This window comes from Erithacus rubecula, assembly GCF_903797595.1.
Source record: "Erithacus rubecula genome assembly, chromosome: 14".
Lineage (NCBI taxonomy): Eukaryota > Metazoa > Chordata > Aves > Passeriformes > Muscicapidae > Erithacus > Erithacus rubecula.
The window spans coordinates 4,543,312-4,566,634 of NC_136666.1; the positions used below are offsets into that span (position 1 = coordinate 4,543,312).

At 46.5% G+C, this 23,323-nt stretch overlaps 1 protein-coding gene across 1 annotated transcript in view; it reads right to left on the reverse strand.

The window, feature by feature from the left end:
* LRRK1 (leucine rich repeat kinase 1) overlaps positions 1-23,323 on the reverse strand; it is a 72,540-nt gene that overhangs the window by 9,796 nt on the left and 39,421 nt on the right. Inside the window, exons 15-30 of the mRNA XM_079317776.1 lie at positions 22,927-23,141; positions 20,818-20,982; positions 18,752-18,924; positions 16,675-16,795; positions 16,279-16,438; positions 15,384-15,660; positions 12,275-12,446; positions 10,727-10,890; positions 9,484-9,623; positions 7,825-8,074; positions 6,251-6,417; positions 4,991-5,188; positions 4,071-4,348; positions 3,683-3,877; positions 2,791-2,942; positions 1,111-1,228 (exon numbers count right to left, since the gene is read on the reverse strand). Coding sequence (XP_079173902.1) covers positions 1,111-1,228; positions 2,791-2,942; positions 3,683-3,877; positions 4,071-4,348; positions 4,991-5,188; positions 6,251-6,417; positions 7,825-8,074; positions 9,484-9,623; positions 10,727-10,890; positions 12,275-12,446; positions 15,384-15,660; positions 16,279-16,438; positions 16,675-16,795; positions 18,752-18,924; positions 20,818-20,982; positions 22,927-23,141 — 2,945 coding nt within the window. The remainder of the gene's footprint in view (positions 1-1,110; positions 1,229-2,790; positions 2,943-3,682; positions 3,878-4,070; positions 4,349-4,990; positions 5,189-6,250; positions 6,418-7,824; positions 8,075-9,483; positions 9,624-10,726; positions 10,891-12,274; positions 12,447-15,383; positions 15,661-16,278; positions 16,439-16,674; positions 16,796-18,751; positions 18,925-20,817; positions 20,983-22,926; positions 23,142-23,323) is intronic.

Consider the following 23,323-nt stretch of genomic DNA (forward strand, 5'->3'; position numbering starts at 1 on the left):
ATGTGGGTAGAAAGCAGGTGCTGCATTCCTCAGAATGGGCTGTGGACAATATATGTATTATCCAAAAGTCACCAAAATCCAGCAGTGTAGGGGTTTTATCCCCACATCCAAAAGCAGCATCTGACAATCCTGAATGCAAAAATCCAAAACAACAATTGAAGCAGATTGTATGTTATTTTTGCAATAATCTGTCCATTCAATGGACATCACATTTTATGTGTAATTACACTTGCCCCACATCTCCTAAATCTACTAGACTGACCAAGAGCTGGTTTGGGAACCAGCAACACTTTTCATTCTGATCCAAAAGGTGGAAATACAATGCTTTAAGATCTTTGAATTTTAATTTTTCTATACTTATTATTACTAAAAAAAAAAAAAAAAAAAAAAGAGTATTTGTTCTCTTTGAGAACAGAAAAAGTCAAAATATTTTACTTTCTTATAGGGAGAAAAATCCATGCCAGGGTAGAGTGAAACAGCCAACACAAATTATTTACTTAGTGAGTGTGCCCTTTTTTTCCCCCATTCTAAAACACTGAACTTCAGGTGCATTTAATTTTTTGGCTGTTTTTTCTTTGTCTTGTGCGAAATGATTGTGTCAGAACTGGCTGACACTTACCAGCCCATTTTGATGGGTGGACAGGGGCTCTGGGGGATAAATCAGCCACACTCTCTCACTCTTATCTTTCTAGCTGCAATTTTCCATGGTGAACACAAAACTTGGGTACCCATTTCCCACCAACCTCCAAATCCCTCAGGCTTCTTTCAAAACCCCACCCTTAAATGCATGTTTTCTGTCCCAGCCTCCCTTTATTGCTCACAGATAAGGACATTTCCCAGATGAAGCCCTGGGTACAGACTGCTCCAACCCTGAGAGTTTCCCTTTGGAAAGCTGAGGTTCCCACGATCGCTCTGGGCTCTGGGAGGCACAGCCTGGAACTGTGTGTCAGGTGGAAACAAAACACCTGGAGACAGCAGATGCAAACTCACACTGCTCATCTGAGATGCCCTTTGTCTGGCACACTCCTGGCTTTACTAATTTAGCAGGCTCTTTCTCTTTGTGTCTCCCCTAACGAGGCCCCTCTTGAGGGGGGCACAGGCAGTGCTCACCTCTGTGGCTGCCCACAGGGCATTCTGAAATTTGAGTTGGCAGCACAGCTTCATTCCTGGGCAGCTCATCCTCTGCACTTCCATGACTCCTTTCTCCAGGTTCACCACCGTGTAGTTCCTAAAAGGAGCAAGCACCAATTTCATACACCCAACATTCCTCCAGCATGGGGCTGAGGGACTTGTGGACCTTGTGGCCAAGCCATAACACAACTGTCCAGATGTGGATGATGCTGCAAGGATCTATACCCCCCCAAACTGTAAATTCCTCATTGCAAAGGACAAGAAAGAAGTGCCTCAGCTCTTCCTCGGGGGCAGATGTGCAATTGCTTCTGTGAAGATTTACACTCAGCTGTCTGACACTGCACAGGGTTAGGAGGACATATGTGGTCTGCTCCTGCAATTGAGCTGTAAGACAAACAGCTCCTGCTGGACAGCAGTAATTAATAGCTGGGAAGTCTCAGCCCATCTTGCCCATTAGGTTCTCAAGGGAATATCTGTTCTCCAAGTTCACTGCCTCACTATTATCTGCCTTCATTATTATTCCAGTACATAAACAGAGGAGCATGATTCTACAGAGCAAAGATCTGTAACCTAATAAAATTATTTATAAATATCACTAATTAATAGGGTTTTTTGTAACTAAAAGGATTTTGTTTATTTGGGGAAGTTTATTGAGTTTGGATGTTTGAGCAATAACTGGATATTCACAACCACATCTGTGAGTCCCAGATGCTTTACCAACTGTGGCACAAGCAATTACACAATCTGAAATCTGTCACATGTGAGTAACTTGTTATTCAGCAGTCTCCAGCAAGAGGATTGTCCAGTCAGGAAACAGATTCAGTGAGATATATTGCTGTGAATATTTGGACAACATCCATGTATTCAAAATACATCTGGGAGTGCCATGTGCTTCACCAGTTCAGCAGGAAAAGTTACACTGATCAAGGACCACAAATGGCAAAGCAAATAGTTCAGCAACAAATCACGTGCCTTTCCCATTAGCTTAATGGTTACAAATAATGAACACATTAATATAAAATTCAGATCAGTTTGTGAACGTTTCCAAATAAGACTGAGGCTATAAAAATCAGCAGCATCCATAAAAATGAACATAACTAGCTGCAGGTCACATGTGGCTGAGCAAAATGCCATCACCTCAGTCACAATTTAATAACATTTTAAGCACATGCCTTCAGTCCAGAGCACATTTTACTGGCAGTGCACACTTGGATGCACACACAGCTCCAGGCATGTGGTTAACTCCCGATGATTGCAATAGGATTTAAGCATGTGCTTAATTGCTTTGCAGAAGAGAGATGGAACTGCAGCCTCAATTAGGAAAGGTTTAGTGTTAAATGGCCTCATTAGGAAAGGCAGAACACGTCTGTTCTCATGTGCAAATGCTTCATCCTGTGTGTGTGAATCATTACACTGCCCTAATCTTCTCCTCATATTAACTGAAGCAGAGTTAAGCTCATTAAATATCCTTTATAAAGCAACCACTGTTCCCAATTAAAAGAGTTTGGGAAAACAGTGTTCACCGTACTCCTGGCACTCTTCCAAGTTCACTTTCACCTTCTTTACCTCCCTCTCAGAGGCAGAAGTGAAGATGCTGAAGGATTTTTTACTTAAAAAGGAAAAAGAAAAGAAAGAAATTGCTAATGTGAGCTGTCTCACCTGGTGTCCTCCTTCCCATCCCAGAACACCACCGTGTACTCCTGCCCCAGGGAGCAGAAGAAGGAAGATTGCTTCCCACAGGGCAGCAGGTACATGAACGTTGCAAAGGTTGGATCTTTCATCTGCCCGACCACAGAGGTAGCCAGGGGACGCTGAGGGGGAAGGAAAAGTGAAAGACACGTCACACAAGATTAAAAAGGAGAATAATAAACAGGAGGTTCAGCAAGGCCAAGCACAAGGTCTTGCCCCTGGATCAGGGCAATCCCAAGCACAAGCACAGGCTGGGTGTCCCTGGAACTCCTAGGATTATATTGAAGGTTCCTTCCAACTCAAACCATTTTCTTATTCTATGATTATTTATTAAAGCTTGGTATGTCATCCTCTTACACATTTTACTGACTCAGTTCTTCAGGCTCACAAATTTTGGAGACTGACCCATTGCATGACAGTGTGTAGATGTCTGAGAGTCAAGCTGACCTTTGATTGAAGGACAGCAACTGAAATTAATAAAGAATGTAATGCAGCATAATCCTTTTCTTGCACTTTGAAGTTTTTTCTTCCTCATACCTCCTTTTATAATCTTGGGGATTTTGAAGTCTTTGTAGTTGCACTCACAGCATGACACTGGAGCTGTTTCTAGAAATTATGGCTAATGTCTTGCCCTGGTGAAATCAGCAGCCTGACTGCCATCGACATCAAGGGACCTTCAAGTCACCACAGATATGTAAGGCCACAAATCTCTCATCATTTCATTCATAAAACTCTCATTTAACTCAACAGAAATTCTAGGCTAAATCAGCAGGTGGGGTAAATGGGCAATGGAGCTGCTGTTTGAGCTCAAAGGGCTGCAGGAAGAGGGCAGAGAACACAGGTCAGGAGGGTGGTCTTGTACCTTTTCTGGCTTAGTGTCCCAACACTCCATCATGAGTGCCTGCATCCTGTAGAGCTGCACCTCCTCGGGCTGCCCGAGCACGGGACGGATCCCTTTGGACAGTTTCTTTGCGATCTGCAGCTGGTGGTGGCCCAGCACAGGCCTCTGCCCAGACAGCAGCTCGTACAGGACCATCCCATAGGAGAACATGTCTACCTAGAACCAGAAACAAGCCAGAAACAGGAGGAAAATCAGGGCAAGGCTCTGCCGGTGGGTGGAGAGGAGAGCAAGGAAGGCCACAGTGGGAAAGCCAGTGCCACCCCCACGCACAGATAAGGGCATTGAGCCCTGGGATGGTGCCAGCCCCCCAGTGCCATGCCCGGGCTGCCCCACAGGCTCCCCTAGGGACCTTCTCGTCATAGACGATGCGGGGCCGGATCTCGGGGGCCTGGTAGCCCGGGGTGCCCTCCACACCCAGCGCGCCCTCGTGGAACGACTGCCGCGAGATGCCGTAGTCCGAGAGCTTGATGTTGATGTGCTCCCTGACGTCCAGGGACCACACCAGGATGTTGTCTGACTTGAGGTCGCAGAAGATGATGTTCTTCTTGTGCAGGTAGGCCAGGCCTGTGGCGATCTGGTAGGCTATTTTGTGTGTCAGCATGTGTCCCAGCGGCACAAAGGAGGACCCTGGCACAGAGGAACAGCCTGTTTCCAGCTCCTGCAATTGCCACAACTGCTGCTTCTTCCCCCTCTCTCCTTCTCTTTTTAACTCCAGAGCAACAACTGACAACCTTTTGAAACATCACTCAATGCCACCATTTGAAATGACACTTTTTATGTTACTATACGTGTCTCTCAGTCCTATTAAATTCTTTTTTTAAACCCTTTCCCTTCTAGGCCACTAAATCTTCTGATGAAAATTAGTATGACTGAAAGTTGACACGAAGCCAAGGTCCCAAGAGGGTCAGATGGCCTCAACTTATCTTGGAATTAGTGTTGTTCATTTGACAATGACAGCAATATAGATAATTATGAGATAATTTAGAGTACCAGACACCCATCTGTAGGGCAAAAAACACAGCACCATCCATGCAGCACTGAACAGAGATGCACTCCATATTAATTTGCAGAGAAATTGAAAATCCAGGTCTCCAAGACAGTTTTGAGAATCCCGAGCATCAATTTCTACTAGGTTCCCAAAAGCACAATACAAGAACAAGAACAATTCCATCCTACCCAGTTCCCTCAGTCTGGGAGGAAAAAAATCCCCTCCAGCAAATGGCTGAGCATTATTCCCTGTGAGAGGAGCAGAGGGAGGGGCTGGTTTACCTTTGGAGTTCTCAGCCAGGACAGTGGTGAGGCTGCCCAGCGGGGCCAGCTCCAGCGCGAAGCAGAGCGGGTGGATGCTGATGCCGATGAGGGACACGATGCAGGGGTGCTGCAGGGAGTGCAGCATGCTGGCCTCCTGGCGGAACTCCGAGAAGTTCTTCATGGCATCCATGGCCCGCAGGTGCTTCAGCATGGTATCTGGCAACACACACAACCCCCTTCTCACTGCCAGCTCAGGGAGTGAGTCACAAACTCTTTGGGAGGTGATCACCCAGCAAGGGCTGCAGGAGGAAGGCAGCTGGTGGGATTATGTTGACAGCAAGGCTTTAAGTTGAATCCTTATGATGATGCATGAGCCACGAAGAGACACTGGCTATAAGCAGGATATATCTGGTGCCTCAGGAAGCAAGAGCTCCCTTGGTCCTTAAACACCAAGCTCTGGTGTGTCTGGCACATGCTGTTCTCACATATCCCCTGGATGACTCTGGAAAACTCGTGCTGTGCTTCTCCCAGCAGGGACTGTGTGCAGATGGCACACTGCAAACCCTTTACTGGAAGGGCTCTTCCCTACAGTTCCCCAGCTTCCCTGCCAGAAGAGACCCATCACAGTAATGGTCCTGCTGCCACAGCACACCACAGGCTGCTCAGGCAGGTCAGCTCTTCCCCAAGGTTATTTGTCACTGGGATAGCAGCTGGCCGCCTCCACAGCTCAGGGATTCACCACATCCTCCCCTGACAAAAATGAGGAATGTGAGGCACTTTTGCCTTTTGTCTGCCCACAGCCTGAGGCTCTGCTGGGAACCTGGGCTCCACAGGGGAGCCCATCCCTGCCTGGAGAAGCTGGTGGGCTCAGAAGGATTCCCAGTTTGCTTTCTCCAGCTGCTGGCATAGAGAGGGTAAAACACTAATTCAGAGATGGAGACGCACAAGTCCTCAGAGCAAACCCAAGCAGACCCACACCTCTCACGGCCAAACAGTGTGCAGCAAGAGTTGAAATCTCACCTCTCTTCCCAATCTGCCTTTTTACCCTATAAATCCTACCTCTGATCTGCAGGACAGAAGTCTCTGCAGTGCCAGTGACCTTCATCACTACAAGTGCTCATAAAGAACTCTCAGATTCATCCTCCTCCTCCACTGAAGCCCATCAGTTTTGCTATCTATTTCCATGATGTGTTTAATCAGGTACTGTCAGCACTCTTTGGTCTTGGGATCCCAGATTGCAGATTCCCAGATTCCTGACACCAAATCTGTGCACTGTACCTGCAGCTGAAGTGGGAGAACCCTTGCATTTTTTAATCTGAAATCTCTTCACAGCCACTGGTTTTCCTTGGTATCGTGCCCGATATATAACAGTTCCACTTCCACCCTGGCCAAGAACGTTGTTTTCATTTTCACTGCATTCCAGTTTGCTATTTTCCAGGAACAGTCTGCCAAATAGAAATTGGTTTTTTTTAATTAAAGTCTCAAAGACATTGTAAATTCATGTTTTTAATGTGATTTCCATTTTCACAAATGCCTAGTATGTTCTTGCCTTATCTACCAAGAAGACTGGACCATCTAAACTACCTTAGTGATCTCAGTGGCCTCCATGCTGGCTCACACCGTACAACAGATTTCTCTCAGAAAAAAGTAATTTGAGCAAAGAAGCACAAAAGGCTTTTTAGTAATTTATCCCACAAGAATCAAATAGATCTGGAAAGTACATAAGCTCATTTTCTAAGCAGATGACACAGGTACTGATACTTGTAGATTTATCTGTATTAGCAATTTTTTTTCTTCATTTACCTCCTGTCCCTCTTTTTTCTACTGAGGCAAGACAGGATGTTTATGAACAGCCCCACACTCTGAACCCTGATTATTCAAATCAGCTTAGTGTTCCCAGGCTGCAATTCATCATTTCCCCACTCTCCTAGAGACTACTTTTACAGCTGTTCACACTTCAAACATCTCCACTCGCCTCGCACCCGCCAAATAAATCTGCAGGAGATAACAGTGTGAGGAGGGCTGGTGTGATGAGCTGATGGGGTGTTTGCCCAGAAAAATGACCCCAACAAAGCAAGAGGGGCCAGTGAGAGCACAGAGAGCTCTGACAGCAGCCAGCAGGACAGGCTGGTCTAGAGGTCTCGTGATTCTGCACTGGGCACTCAAAGGTCTGAGAGAGCAGGAGCCAAAGGGGACACTGCTCTCAGGTCTCCTGCTCTGCACACTGAGTAATAAGGGGTGTAAGACTGAGCCCATCTGGGAATGCAGTTAAGCAGCTTAAAGATGTGGCAGTGCTGCAATGGGTAGGGAAGAGATCCTTCATCTGCTCAGGGCTGCCCCATACCCAACATGTGCAGCATCCCTCAGCTGAGCAGGAGCCCCAGCTCAGTGTGAATCCTCCTGTAGTGTCCATAAACTCACCCACCCACAGGCCTTTACAAAATTAAGGACATTTCAGTGCCAATCTTGTGATGCAGCAGCACTTCCTTTTCGTTTTGCCACATTAAAATCTCCTTTTGTGGGATCCCAGAAAGGCTCCAACTACAGAGAGTCCTGGCCAGAGTTCTGGGCAATGCAGGACAGCTGTGGCTTTAAAAAGGGACTTTCACATGACACCACAGCGATCTCAAAGGAGCCCTGGTGTGATGACTCGGTCAGAACACAGCTATTGTCTAAGCAAGTTGCTGAACACCAGGGGTGCAGTTCAGGATGAACTGCCAGAGCACGGATTGAGAGCAGATGGATTTGTTCCCTGTGGTCAGTGCATCCCTCCAGCAGAGGCCACTTAGGAAAAGGGCCCAACTAAATCACACAGGTACACTGAAACTCAAACAAAGGCTATTACATGTTACCTGGCAGGAAAATCAGTCATGAAAAGCTCTGGGACCAGCTCTTGGAGAGACACAGGGATGTCAGGGTGGTTAGGACACGTGATGTAGTCCAGCTCGATGGCAGTCAGGACACAATCCTCCATGTTGAAGTACTGCACGTCCTCTGCCCTCTCGCCGCCCTCGCCCTGCTCTGGCCTGGCAGCTGCACAGATGTGGCAGGGCACATACTGCTCCATCAGCAATGTGCCATCACTCTCTGTGGCTGTGAGGGCTTCAAAGAGAGCAAACAAACAGGAAACAGTGTCACTCACACCAGCTGAGGAGGAACAACAGCTCCGAGTGCATTCCAGTGTCCGCAGCACGACCTGGGTGCACTGGCTGGAAATGGTCATGCTCACACAGCAGCAGTTTGCTGCAGGGTATTGACTGGAATAGAAAATAGCTTTGCAAAGTGTACAGGGACAGTGCTGGGGAGACTGCACAGTGGCTATAACCCAACGCTCACCCTGCTCTGGTCATAGGCTTGCGAGGCAAATCAGGACCAGCAAAAATGAGAAGTATGTGAATAAAGCACTGAAGAGACCCTTCTACTTGCTGGGTGTCTCTGTCTCTTCACAGACTGCAAACTGCCAGATGCCTTGAAGTGGGAATGGGCTTGGGAGCAGGCACAGCACACTGAGCTCAGGCTCAGCACTCAGCTGCAGCACCCAGGGTGAGTACACAGGTCCTGTGGGCTCCCTCATGGGCATTGTGTTCAGCCCCTCCAGGGGAAATGTGGACTCTTACCACGACTAAGCCTTTGGGAAGTTCACACCTCTCCCATAACTACAGAGAGATTTTGTGGTGACAAGCTCTGTTAAATGCCCACAATTAGTCAGGGTGAACACAGGCTGCAGCCTTTGAAGTAGTGGGTCTTCTCAAGCTTCACTGATTAACTTTAGCATTATTTTAATCCAAAGGCAAATAAAATGTTCTTTTAACTTCAGAACATGTAGAACGTGAGTATGTGAGAGTGCACCACTGTTTCCTCCACAGAGCCTCCAATTAAGAGACTTTGGCACTGCTTTTTAGACCAGGGTAGGACGACAAAGAGCACTTCAGATTTTGTTTTGGTTTCAAACGAAGTGTACTGGGGGTTGCAAACAGCCTGCTGGGTAACAGCAGGATCTGTGCTGAGCACAGGAAAACCAGCTGCAGGAGTCAAGGAAGTTACCTTGGCAGGGAGTCCTTGGTACCATATTCACTCATGTCTCTCACATCAGAATTTTGTAACTCATAGAAAATGAAACCCTAAGAAATGATGGGCAAATCCTCATCCCAGACGATGCCAAAATGAGTTTGAGGGACAGCACGAAGCAGTTTGGGCCAAATCCTGCCCCTGCTACAAGCACTGGACCAGTCACTTGAACTCCTACAGATCCTGTTTGAACTGTAATGTTTCACCTGTGCTGCTGTGACAGACAGACTGAAAGACACAATGTCTAGACCAAAGGGTGTTGGCAACTAATCTTGATCTGTCTGCAGGTTTATTAGCTTTTATCAAATGTTATAGGCTTGAGACTGTCAGAGCCTGAGGGGTCTTCAATTAACACATAATATTGTGCACCTGGAGAGCTCTGTCAAAGAACCTTCTGTTGAGAAGATGTAACACTGCACAGAAAATTACAGCTGTTCTCTTACCGGGGAACCACTGGTCTATCAAAGAGTTGACATGATCCGTGATGAATGCCATGGCTGAAAAGTCTCTCACTTCTGACTGGGAAATTATTTTAATTCCACCACTTTTTTTCTTTTTCCAGTTCACATCAGAAGACTCGACGCTGTTGAGAAAACCAAAAGACAGACCTGTGAAGCTTTTCTGAAGTATCAGTGTCAACAAACTTTCTTTCTGGCAGGAAACCTGAGTTACATAATAACACACAGTTCATGAGTCATCGAAACACAAAGCAATCTAGCTTCGAGGGTGATTTTCAACTCAGTCTGTTCTGAAAATGACTTTCAGAAGAGAATTCTTGCACAGAAATGCCAGTTCCTCACAAAAGGTAAGTGCTATAGAAGGTCAGGCCTAGGGAAAACTGTGGCCTGAGCAAGCTGAGTATGATGGAGAGTTTTGACAGAAATGCCCTATTCAGAATGATAGAAGGTTGGGAGTTGTAAAATCAGTAATAAAATTCCAGTGGAATAATAATAGTATTTCCAGAAACCATTAGGAAAAGTTTATGAACATCATTTTTGCACAATTCCCATGAAAGTATAACTCCCTGAAATACACAGCATGACCACTACCACGGTCCAGAATTCAGGATTCCAGCCTGTGGAGTGAGCTTGGAAACTTGGGAAGGTCACTGTTTCTTTCTGGCCTCCAACCATGCAACAGCACCACTGGTTCCTCCCTGTCTTGCCAGAGATTGAAGGAGTAAAAGTCTTAAAGTCTGCATTTGTGAAACAACATGGACAGGAGGTTTTCCCCAGGCTTGCAGCCAGCAGACATTCTGCCTTGGCCAGGTTGAGGCACTTGTCCACAGTCTCTGCTGCACAGAAGCACCTCCATTGACCCAGATAACACAGTTGTGAAGTTTTCAGTGGAAAACTCACTGAGGTAAGGAGATCTTTGCATGTGAAAATGCATGATTTTAAGCTGCAAGAGCCCAGCTCTGAATTTCACTTTCTGTTCTCAAGCCTCTTTCAGCTTGTGGCTGCAATAACAGATAAGGCTGATACATTCAGACCTGCCAAATAATCAATTACTCATCATTTTTGTCAGCAATTGTTACCAGATGAGTTATGTCCATTAGAAGAGCCTCCTCTTCTCCTGGTGAGTGAGCACAGCCTGGGTCAGGCCCATTCATCTCCATTCAGCTGATGTGTTTCACACACTCTATTAGTCCCCTGTCACACATGCTGCATTATGAACACAAATTACCTAAGATAGCCTCCATCAAAGGTAACGAACAGACCTTCCTGCCAGTAAACAGTGTGAGTCCTTTTGACTCGGAATGTGCTGCAGCGGTTCCTTTGGGTGCCTGTGAAGCTGTAGATGGTCACCTTTTTGTTTCTTGTCTTGGTGTTCTTCTTGTTTTCAAAGAGCTGAAACAAGAAGGAAAGCATGAAAATCGTTAAACTGCTGAAGTTTCTCATAAGGATGTTTTAATCAAGCAAGAAAGTGATTTCTTTTTTTGGCTTTCACAGGTGCTGTTGTACCTTTTCCAGTAAAAGTGACTTGTGCTCGTATAAAATTTTGCGATGGAATGGAAATACACGTGGTAAAATTGATTTTTCCACAGTGGAAATCTTTTTCATGCCACTCAAAAAAGAACAATTTCATATCAGTGCACAAAGCTAATTCTATAACTGTGACATTTGCTGTATTTATTCAGCATTCACTGAAGTCTTATAAACCTAAAGTACTAAATGTTCTAGTGAATGATGAAGCCTGCCCTCAGTGCAGAGAGTTAACTTTTCCACCTGTTTTAGTGGGAGGAAAATGGCTCTTCTCCAAGACACTTCAAACCAGCACTTAGAGCAAAATGTATTTCTGTTTTAAAACCAAGAAGTTAATCTGCAGGACTCTGCTGCACTCATTGCTCCAACATTTATTTGCCTGCAGACAGGTCTGACGCCTGGCATCCTTTCCACTCCCTTCATGAGCACTGGATGAAGCCCCTAGGAAAGGTGCTCTAGGATTATGCAGTGCCCAGGAGGATGTAAGCAAGGGGCTGCCAAGACAGCCAGTAAAAAGAGGTAAAGTTATTACATGGTTTGAGAAGCTTGGAACACAGAGGACCTTCCAAAAGAAGGTATCATGTTTTCCATGTTCTGTACATCACTGACAGACCACAGTTTAATGGAGAGCTGCTAAGAAGATACCAGAGCAGTACTATAAACATTTTGCAGGTATTTACTACAGTTTCAGATAGAAACTGCTGCAAACACATCTGCAACAACATCAAAATTCACTTGGCTCTCAGAACCTTGCAAACACTACTTTAATGTCATTCATAGCACTTGAACTAACAGGGTGCCTCATTAAGGCAACAGTCCTGTAATTTTCTTCCCATTTAAACTCATAGAGATTCAGATATCTGGCTTTGCTGGAGCTATTCCAGATCTCCTCTGGCAAAGCTGTGAGGAAGTCTGGCCTGGTGGAATGGCCATGGACAAGAGAAGCAGGCAGAACTCCAATTACTTGTAATTGGAAGATGCTGGAGGAACTGAGACCTTCCAGGGGATCACATTATAAGGAGGCTGTGGAGAGCTCAGGTTTTCTCCCCCACTACAAATCTGTTGTTCTCAATGACACCTACTGTAAAAACAGAATCAGGGTTACAGTGCAGAGCCTCATCTCTCCCTGTTTACTCAAATAATGTTACTGAAGTCTGTGACAGAAGTGAGCGGATGTGAAGAGACATCCCACTTACACTGCACCACTTTAGCTGTCTGCTTTTGTTTGCAGACACACACAGCAGCCTACCTGGAGGTCCATCTCTGCCAGGCTAATTAGCATCCGGGCTATGAACCTTTGCCAAAAGCCAACTGGGACAAAACTCATCTTGAAGACCCTCTGGACCGTGTTTGCAGTCTGGTGGCAGAGCCCGTGGATATCTAACGCCGGCTTGGTAGGAAGCAGATGAGGGAGGAGGTAGCTGAAACACATCAAGTTCAACAGCTCAGATTTTAGCTACAGCTTTTAACAGTGAGTACATTGTTACCAGATAATAGGGCGATTCAGTCTCCAAAGAGATTTTTAATGGCACAGCCTACTGCATATAAAAAAGCTTTTAGACTAAAGCGCTGCAGCAATACATGGAGAAATTAATTTACACTATGGAAGCAAGCAGAGGCAAAACAGACATTACATAATTCAGCCAGGGCTACTGGAAAGGGCTAAAATTTATGTAATGAGCATTTGTGTACTCACAAATTAAATGCATTAAAATATAAGAGTCATTAGAACAGCTGTGATGTCGGGACTACTTTTTTTTTTTTTTTTTTTTTTGGTACTACTCTGCCCTGGTAGTAAGCAGGGAATTACAGCTGTGGAACAGGGGATCAGTGCAAAAACAACCTCCAGCAGCTCAGGTTCTGTAAGGCCAGAGAGGGGGGAAGGGAGTTCCAGGCTGCAGGGACTGGGCTGCTCTGCCTCAACCCAGCCCCAGAATGAGAGCACCTCAGCAGTCAGCATGACAGGGATTCCTGCTGCTCCATCCTGCAGCTGATGGATCCCTGTCACATTCCTGACAAACCCCTAAAGCAAGAGCTCACTTTGCCAGGCTGTAGCAGAGAAATCACCTGTCTAGCTCAGATTCCCCTGCAATCAGATTATTAGGTACCTTGCCCAAGTGTGAAGGAGACTTGATGTTATCTGTGCCAGGGAGTTATGCTGGTGTAGGGGACCACAATGTTTTCCAGTTATTTTCAGATCTCCCAGTAAGCGCAGAATATGCATTTGTCCTGATCTTTCGTATTTGGGAAGTTAAATGTCCTGGAACATTGCAACTGTTTTGAAAACCATGAGCTTATGGCTTTCCATACTTGCCAGTAAATCTCGTCAGCGACACTCTTCTGTACCAAACACATCCCAGGATGCCTGTACAATCTGAAATGTTACTTGCTTATAAGCAGACACACTGCTGTTTTATCAGTGTTGAGCCTGAGAAAATGTGTTGGCATCTGGGGCTCATCATTGACGGGCACGACGACAGCAACAAGGCACGTGGCCAAGAGACCTGACCAAAATAACACTGGCAGGGACTAGACACAACCAGAACTAATGCTGGGTCAGAATCCACTGATTTAAAGCCTCTCCTGTTTTCTCTCTAGCAGCTGCAGCATTCTGTAAAATCTGAACTATCAGCTCAGCAAAAACAGCCATCGTTAGACAACAGCTCTCTCCATATGTCACACGTGATGACACATTGCATGATCAAATTATCTGTTCCGTGAAACATCTTTGGAATGTAAAACTGGCAAAAGTTTCAATTATAAATTGAAGTAAGAATAGTCATGCTTTTAACTGTATTTTAAGAAGCAGAACATAGCTAAGTTACATGCACCTTAAGCAGAAAAGCGGAGTGCAACAAACTAAAACTTCTTGCTCTGTGAAAGTATTGGATGCATCATCAGACAGCCAATAAATATTTCCCAGCACATCCAAGAAAGGTCTAAGAGTGTAAGAAGGGTCAGTGAGGCCCTTCTGGGCCACAACTATCTAGTGGATTATAACACAGATGGTGATTCGATGCTCTTGAACAACAGCCAATGCAAATTTTGAAAATATGTGAAACATGCCCCCATCCACCCTTTCAGAACAGAAACTGGCAGCTGCTTTCTCTACTGACTGCACAGAAACCCTATCTGGCAATCTAGACAATAATTGCAGCAGCACAGTAACAAATAACTGCTCTGTGTCTGGCTAGTACATTAAATTAATCCAACCTGCTACAGCTACAGCCCGTCAGTGGGAAGAATATTCTGCTAATGTGGCTTGGATCGCTCAGAAAAACATTGGGCAGGCCATGAAAAAAGCAGTTTCCTTGTTCTCGAGGCACAGACAATGTAATTGCCCTGGTGAAAAATGGCAGATAGTGACAAGGAGTCCAAAAGGCATTTTGGACTGAGCAGAAACATTGCTGCTTTATCTGCGTTAAGCCTGAGAAAATTTGTTGGCATCCGGGAGTGGGTAAGTGACAGGCATAATGACAGCCCAGAGAATGCTGCACTTGTGCTGGCATTCAGAGCTGCCGAGGGGCTCGGGGCGATGCAGCCGCGCTGTCCTGCAAGGGCGAGGAAGTGAAATGCAAATGCCACATCCAAAGTGCAATACAGCTCTGGTCTCACCGCTAGCCCAACAACAGGCTGTCGCCAAGCAGATGGGAGAGAGAAAAATCGCAGGGAAGTCTGCCCAGAGGAAAAGGGACTGGGGGGCAGAGGGGAGGAGGACTCATTAACATTTAAAGAGAATGAGGTTTCTTAGACCATTTCTAGGAAAACTATTGATCAACACCTCTTGAGGTTAAAAATCAAGTAAATCACGTTGCTGCTGCAACTACGCTTTCCCGGTTTCACCAGGAATGAAATGCTGCTGCTTTCAGGGCTGACACAATTATTGACTACCCAAAGTTTTCTGCCACACTGAAGTGAGGATCTTTCACTGCAAACAGATGACTCCAGCCCATCTATATTTCAGGCCTGGCAGCCGTGGCCTCACATCCTCTCTGGGCTGCAGCTGCGCCGGCTGAGCCCTTACAGCTTCCACCTGCTCATGGCCACATCCCCGGCAGTGTCGCTGCCCCTCCGGGCTGGTGGCTGAGCCTGTCACCAGCCTCAATGCACCCCGTGGACAAAGACTGCTCTGGGAAAGCTTTCACAAGGGCTGGATTGGCTCAGAGGATGCTCAGTTCAGGAAATACAGCCCAAATGGATGGGTGCCTTCCATGACACCGCTGAATGCTCTCAGATATTTTCTCAGCGCAAGAATCCTGTCAAGACAACCACTTAAGAGTGGCAAAGCCTGTTAATATCCACTGACTAAAAGGCCATTTTTCTCCAGCCTGACTAAACCTCTCTAATTATCAACATACCTGTTATTGGCCACAGGCAGGGCGATCTCAAACTTGGCCAAGAACTGGAAGTACTGCTCTTCGGTCTGCTCGGTGAAACCCGTCCCAACCAGCAGCATCCTGAGGTCCTCTGCTCTGATGACTCCATTCTTAGCTACAGATCTGGAGCTCTTGATGTTGAAAATCCTCTGTAGGCACTCTGAGAGCCAGACAGGGTCAAGGAAGTAGAGGTTCCTCAGGCCGTGGCTTGTGTCTGGGAAGTGCAGTAGTGTCCCTGTTTCTATGAGAAAATTAATGGCTGCAAAAAAAATAAAGAATTAGGGATTAGAAATAGACCAGCATTAGGAGACCACAGTGCAGGAGAGTAAGACTATGAGGCAGTTTGTGCAGTTTTATGCATTCCAGATACAGCCAGCACGCAGCCTAGCCAAGAGAGTAACATCCATCTGAGGAGTGCTGCTATCTGACACTCCACTTGTAAAACCCACATCTCACTTCTTCACAGCCAGTATTTCTGTCCCCATGACACCTCCCCTTCACTCTCCTCCTGCCATCCTCACAGTGAAGGGCTCTCCCTGCCTCCTGCAGAGCAAGGGCTCCATAAAGATCACAAGACTGGGGCCCTACAGAGAAGCCACACTTGAAACTATGGCAACCCTCACTCTACACAGACTAGAAATGAGACACAGCTTGCTTAAAAAAAATAAAAAAAAAAAAAAAAAAGGAATGAAACCAGTAACCTCAGATCACCTTAGAAACTTCCCAGTCTTGTCCCCAAAGTCCCAATACCGATTTTAAATTTTACCAGTTTCCAAAGTGACCTCTACACTGGTGTAATTTGTATTTACTATTTGTGGAATATTTCAATTGGACATACATATTAATTTCCAAGAAGTTACTGGTCTGCTCGACCTACCAGTTTGCAAGTCTTCATAGTCTTTGATGTCATTTCCAGGTGTTTGCTCTATCATCAGCTCTATTTGTCTGTCTGTTAAATACTGCACATCATCATTTTGACTTCTTCTATGCTGTTCTGCAAGGACAGCTTCTTGAAGGCTGAGGTAACTCCTTGGTATCTACATGTGAGAAAACCAGCAGGATCAGTATCAGCCAGCAAGGGATGAACTGGCTGCCATCCTCCTTTCACAGGGATCTTTTAGCGCTGTCTTTTCCCAAAGCCAGGTTGCCATCTTAAATATTCACATGGCTCCTGCATAAACTCCTTACTCCATCAGTAACTCCTGAAGTTCACCTCCCAAGCCTCCCAAAAAGCCCTGCTTTGGTAAGGATCACCAAGACAGCCCATTCTCACCAATCTCCCTGCAAGCTTCTGGGAGCAAATGGAGCTGCCGACATCCTTCATGTTGCAAGTGACATGAAAAATCAGCTGCCGCAGTCCCTCGAGGCCTTCCAGAGTCTTACACGAGAGCTCACTGCAAAAGTCAGGCAAGGGGGAAGGCTATCAAACCTTATCAGCACACTGGCTTCCCTTCCAGGCTCACTTTCTCTTATCACTGACTTTAAATTTCCTGTGTCAGCTGAATGGGAGGAAGGCTGTCAGTGAGTATTTTTAGAATATTTTGGAGAAAACACAGAGTCGCCTGGAAAAGATGCACTAGGCCACGTCTGTATCAGTCCAACCTCTGCTCTGCCTGCTCCACTCCCTGCACTGCTGTCCCCTGTGCACTGGGATGTCTGGGGACACCCCTGGCAGCTGACCAAAGTCATCCCCCTCTGTCCCTCCAGAGCCACACACATCCTGGACGGGGCTGTGGGGAGGAGGAAAGCTTTGTGCCCCAGCAGCCTCTGGAGACAAGTGCAGCCCTCCCTGCCCCAGATCAAAGAGGCAGGATGATGACTACCAGACACCTTTTCCCACCCTCATTCCGGTCCTTCATCAGCTGGATCCTGCCATCTGGGAACTGATGCTTAGATCCTAAAAGCTGGCCTTCATTATCTCTTTAACAGCTAAAAACCTGCTCTCTTCAACTCCTACTAGTTTTAATCTTTTTGTGGGCTGGATAAGAACAGTTCTGTTTCACTTTCCCCAACAAAAGGTCTTTCTAAGTGATCCTACACATGTTCCCATGGCAGACAGAAAATCCTTCTCTAAAGAAATATGCTTTATCTTAAACCTCAGCTCTCTGGGAAATGTGCAACTCACTGGGATGCTGGATGACCCTGACCACTGATGGAAGCATCCAGAGTCACCCACACAAGGATTTCACACTCCTCACACTCCTCCAGCCCCAGAGTTTAATACCATGCATATTCCAGGTGGATGATGGGGTGTGGGGAGGCACAGGAGAAAGGAGGTATGAAATCAGGCTGGGAAGAAATGCAAGGGGAGTGGAAGGTGAAGAGAAATGTTCAGGATGTCTGTCAGGGTAGTGCTCTTGAGAAAGAATAATTGAGATTGTGTTGTGATGCACCAAGGTAGTGGGAAAAGAGAGTGGAGGTGACACAAACACCAAGGTTTATCCTTCTTATGGTGAGTTTGAGCCTCACAGTGGGTCCCTGGTGCTCCTTCTAATGGGGAAGAACTGGCTGGGATGCCTGACAGGGGCTGGGATGCCTGACAGAGCAGTGCCTGCAGAGCAGTGTGTGGGAGGTTGGCTGATGCCTTTGCCAGGCAGCAGATGGGAAGTGCTGGGGACATCACAGTGCCTTTCCTCACTTGCCAGCTGCCACCTGCTCCTGCCCCAGGCAGAGGCATTTTCATATTGTTTGGTGCCAGCCTGCTGCATCCACGTTCAGCCTCTGGCTCACAGACATGCTTCATTCCCAGCCAGAGGAGCCTCCTCTTCCCAAGGGCATTCTCTTGGAGTGGTGTCAGAATGCCTGCCTGAGTGACACCCATCTCCCAGGCAGCTCCAGCCCCCTGCTGTGACACCTGGAGATGGATGGCACAGGTTTGGACTGCCAGGGGCTCAGGGGACTGACCCCTCCTTGCCCAGCTGATGGTGCCATTTGAGCCCTGCTCCCACATCAGGTACCACCCACAGCCTCCCCTCAGCAAAGCCCCTGGCACCCACCCTGTGACAGTCACGCTCTCACAGCATTAATTAGTCAATCTGCACCTTCCCCCCTTGTGACTAATGTGTCACCATTAAACAGTGAGAAACCTGAGTGAAGGGGAAGCAGTAAACAGGCTGGTCAAGGTCATGACTTTGGAGCTTCCAGCTTTCAGACTCATCATCAGCCCCCTGAGCAACACTGACCTTCTCTCTCATTATAATACATTATCTCAGTCAAAAATAGATGAAACGCAATGCTGACAAGTCTCTAAATCGGCTCTGTTGCCAAGGAGATCAAGTATCTCAAAATTGTTAAAAGTGTCATAAAATAAAGAGTGAGTGACTGAACTCCACAAAGGCACAAGTACTTACTGCAGGTGCTTGAAGGTGATATCTGGGAAGCCAGTGGCTCTGGATCCAGAGGGAGAGCGACACAAAGCCAGGACATAAGCTCTCAGGGTTGCTATCCTCTCCACACGGAATTTCGTTTCAATCAAATCAAGGTGTGTTCCCACCACCAACACCACTGAGTTTGGAGCCTTGGCCTGCAAGAGAAAACACTGACAGTGATCTCACCCAGATTATATCAGTGAGGACAGGTTAAAAGTATAATATTTCAGAGGGTGGAGTCACACATATTAATAAAATGTAATATATATATATTTATAAAATAAAGGCAACCAGTCGTAGCAGCTTGACAACAGCCAGAAGTGACCTGGGTATTGCAGAAGCTCTGCAGAGCATGGCTTAATCACCTGCTGCTACTGAAGAGCAGGAAACTGTCACTTTGGGTTTTTACATCAGGGTTTAACATAAAGGGAGTTACTGTGAGTTACTGAAATGAAGGGAACCATGTCTGCCCAGACAAAATTAACTTAACTTGCAGCCAGAAGATCTGGCATCCTGAAAAAGGCTAGTTACAGTCTGAAATGGATACCTGGGAAAGTCACACAAACTTTTTCACTGGAGAAACATGGAGAGATGAGATAAACTTCTAGAAAAGTTTCAATCTACTTAATCCTGAATCAGATCAAAGGAATGGATTAGGTGATCTTGTGGTTTCTCCCAACCCTTCCATGACTGTATTACGACTCTGGAATGTATCCAGATCTCAGGGAAAATGCTGCCAAATACAATGGGATTGCACAGGCCTAAGCAGGGATCATTGGCCCATCCAAATTATTTTGACCACAGAAGAATATTCAGAGGCAGAAAGATTTCCCTCTTTGCAGACAATCCATTTCCCTCCTATGATGCCCACTGAAATCTCCCAGCCTGAGTGACACCAAACAAGCTCAGGAGTGGTGGCTGCACCAAGCCACACCAGCATGGTGCTGCCTGGAGGCTCATGGGGAGCACAGGAACAGGGTAGGATGGAGAGATGTTCCCCAGTGTGCTCTCCCAGTACCCAGCAGCCTGCAGCTCACTGAACTTCCCAGCACGAGGGGAATTAACAGCACTTGATGGAGTTTCTATTCACCAGTTTGTCTTTCCAGTTTCTGGTACTCCCAGCACACTATATTTCCAGTAAATTCCACATCCAGTGTGTTTAAGATACTTCCACTGTTTGCTTCAAAGCTACAATTTCACTTGTTCTCTCCCAATTCTACTGTAAAGGATCATGAACAAAGACTCTCTTGTGGTTTACTCCTTTCTCCATCATGTCTACATACAGCCCTCTTCATTTTTTTCTTCTTTTAACCATTATGATCATATTTCTCTGCATTTTTCCTGATGTTACTATGTGCTTGCTGGGATATATTAAGGACACATTATACATTTTTAAATATAATCATTTTCCTTTCAGTGTTGTTACCTAGTTTGGGTTTTTGATTGCTGCTGACCATTAATATTTCGATAATTACAAGATGTTTGTTTTTCAAGAAGCACCAATTTTTGTGCATTTGATGTTAGAACAATTATCAAATAATAAAGAGTTACCAACAATTATGAACATGGTGTCACAAAAATCAATCCACAGCAGTGAATTCACTGCAGCTCTGAGTCTAAATGGGAGCTGTTTTGGAAATATTCTCCAGCTTACCTGAATCTAAAGTGTTAAAAATATAACCTCAAGACTAATGTGTATCTAACCCACACAAGAAAGAAAATGCTTCAAACCCCCCTTGGAGCCCAGTGTGGTCAAACACTAATTCCAAAATAAGTATGTTCAGCCTTACTTAGCAAGGGTTTATAAATCAGCTTTTGTTTCGTTCTCTGCTGTGTGTGAGGGAGAACAAAGCAAATGATAAATTTAAACCATTAAATATAGCGATACGCCTACAGCGTAATGGAAAATGAATTCCAAATGCTGTGCAAAATTCATAGCTTGGGGAGCTTTTAAAAGCAGAGCAAAAAGAATCCGCAATATCACATATCTGCTTGCTGAGCTGCTACTTGATAAATAGATATCCCAGAGCCCACCAGTGACTTCTTACCTCAATGTTCAGCAACCAGAACTGTAAGTTTGCCACAGCTTCTTCCCCCAGTGCCAAGTTCCAGACCACTATGTACAATGCTTTGTCTGTGAAGAAACACTGATTGACTGTAGACATGCTCGCTGGGCCTCCGATATCCCAGACATTGAACTCCACTGAATCAACCTACTTAGACAAAGAGAAGTGTTCAAATCAAACCGTGGCAGTAAATCACTGGGAGATAATAGCTGAAGTATAAACCTACGCCTGCATAATGTATGACACAAGAAGGGGCTCAATGTCCTAATTGTGCCTCCAGGAAAGATAAATCAACAAGCAATTGTTAAGCATGGCTACTACTTCCCCACAGGAAATCAAGACTAATTACTTGCTGCTAAAATGATAGAGGTGCCCTTGATGCTGGTAAAATTCCAGTTAATGCTGTGGATTCTCCAGTACAAACAAGGGTCTCATTCTGAGCCCTGCATTTCACTGCATCTGCAATAGAAACTGCTCCATCCTTGCCTGGGCACACTCGACAAGACCACTGAAGCTGCTTATCTGCCACTGCTGTGGGGAGCAGGAAACCCCTGCTGAAATCACTTCCACTGAGCTCAGACTGAGCTGAGCCAAGCAGAAGGGAGATGCTCAAGAGATGGGAAGCTTCTCAAGCCTTCCATAAACGCCTCCTACATGCTGCTCCCAGGCTTCTGACGTCTGTGCCACGCCAGAGATGGGCCAGAATCACAGTTGCTGTGAATCAGACTCACTGATTTCTGGGGAAATGCTTAAATGGAGGCCTCTCCAGCTCTGGCTCTCTTCCCAGTATCCCTGCATCCATTCCTCTGTGCAACCCCATGACAGCACTAAGAGGGAGCCTGGCTCTCTGCTTCAATGGCATTCAGGCTCCCAGTTGCAGCAGAAGTGCCTGCATACCTGGGAAGCTCTGTCCCTAAATCACTTTGGCCCTGGGGAGTCAAAAACCCTGAACACAAAACCAAACCTTCCTCCAGCCACCATCCTCAGAGCATCACATAACACCCAGTGGGCTCTGTTCAGGGGGCTGAGGCCAGGTACTGACTGATCCCACGTGGAAGTTACCCTATGAGAGTTCAGCCAGGAGCTCAGTATCTCAGCAGGGCTGTGATTCTGTGCAATCCGTGTGAAGTCTCCCAAAAACAGCTGGAAGAACTTCCATATTGTTGAAACCAAGCCCTAACCATCACAAGGACTGCTTTGTTCATCCAACAGACCCTCAGCTGTGAGTGTGTGTGTGTGGACAGACAGACTCAGAGATAGGGATAAAAGCCCGTTCAGTGTCTTGATCCCACTCCAGGTCTCTGGTGCTGTCTACACTTATATTTTATTCAATTGCTCCTCAACACAAAATGCACAAATCCCCTCTCCCATCAAAGTCTACCCTTCAAGGAGTCAGCCCATGTTGTTCTTTTCTTTCTGTGTCTGGCCTGGCATTCTTTGCTGTGGAACAGCTGAACTCAGCAGGCTCCTTCTCCCTTTCCAAAATAGTCTGGTGGTCATGGCTCTCATCTGGGAAGAGGGAGTGATGTGTTTACACCCCTTCAGCTCTGACAAGACCTCAGGACCAATTCTGCATACTCTAATCCCTGGGCAGGCAGTGGACGGGGCCATCTACAAATGTTTGGATTAAACCAGCGCTCTCCAAATGAGTTCAGTACACCACACTCCATGAACCAGCCATCTGAGATCTGGGTCACATCCTTGGATCACACCTTCCACCAGCATTCCACACCTAGGACAATTCTGATATCAAGGAAGTTCAGCTTTAGGTACTGGTATCCCAGATGAAAGAACAATGTGCTGCAGAGAAGCTGATTTAAAACACACTCTCAAAATTAGTGTCCACTCGAGGTGGGAGAGCCAGAATTTTAGCCCAGCCAACAAGCAGCTCTCTTTAGAACACAGTTAGTCAGGAAAACAGAACTGCCCTCCAGTACCAACCGGAAATGAAACAGAATTGCAGTGGGTCTAAAACCACGTCACTTGTGAGGAAATGGAAGCTGCTCTTTGCAAAAGGACAATTCCAGCCCACATGGACCCTGCAGGGCTCCCCCATCCCACCAGGCCTGCAGTTCTCTGCCCACACTTCACCTTTGCCTTGTGCCCCACGGGCTTGGGGAGCTCCCACTTGGTGGTGCGGATGGTGGCATCGCTGTGCATCACCTGGGGCATCTTGCCTGTCTGCAGGATCTCCACCAGCGTGGACTTGCCCTGCCGGGGGGGGCCGATGACGATCATCTTCATCAGCTTGCACTTCTCGGCGCGCCGCAGCTGCGCCCGCAGGTACGCCAGCACCGTCTTGGGCCCTGCGCGACAGAAGGGGCCGGGCATGGCACCAAGGGGACACAGCCCGGGGCTCAGGCACACCACAGCAACTCCTGCTCCCCCTGAGAACAGACAAACCTCCAGCGGGAAAACCTGAGACAGAGACCCCGGCAAGAGGTCACTGCTCGCAGGCTCCACAATGGAGCACTGTAAGGAGAAACAA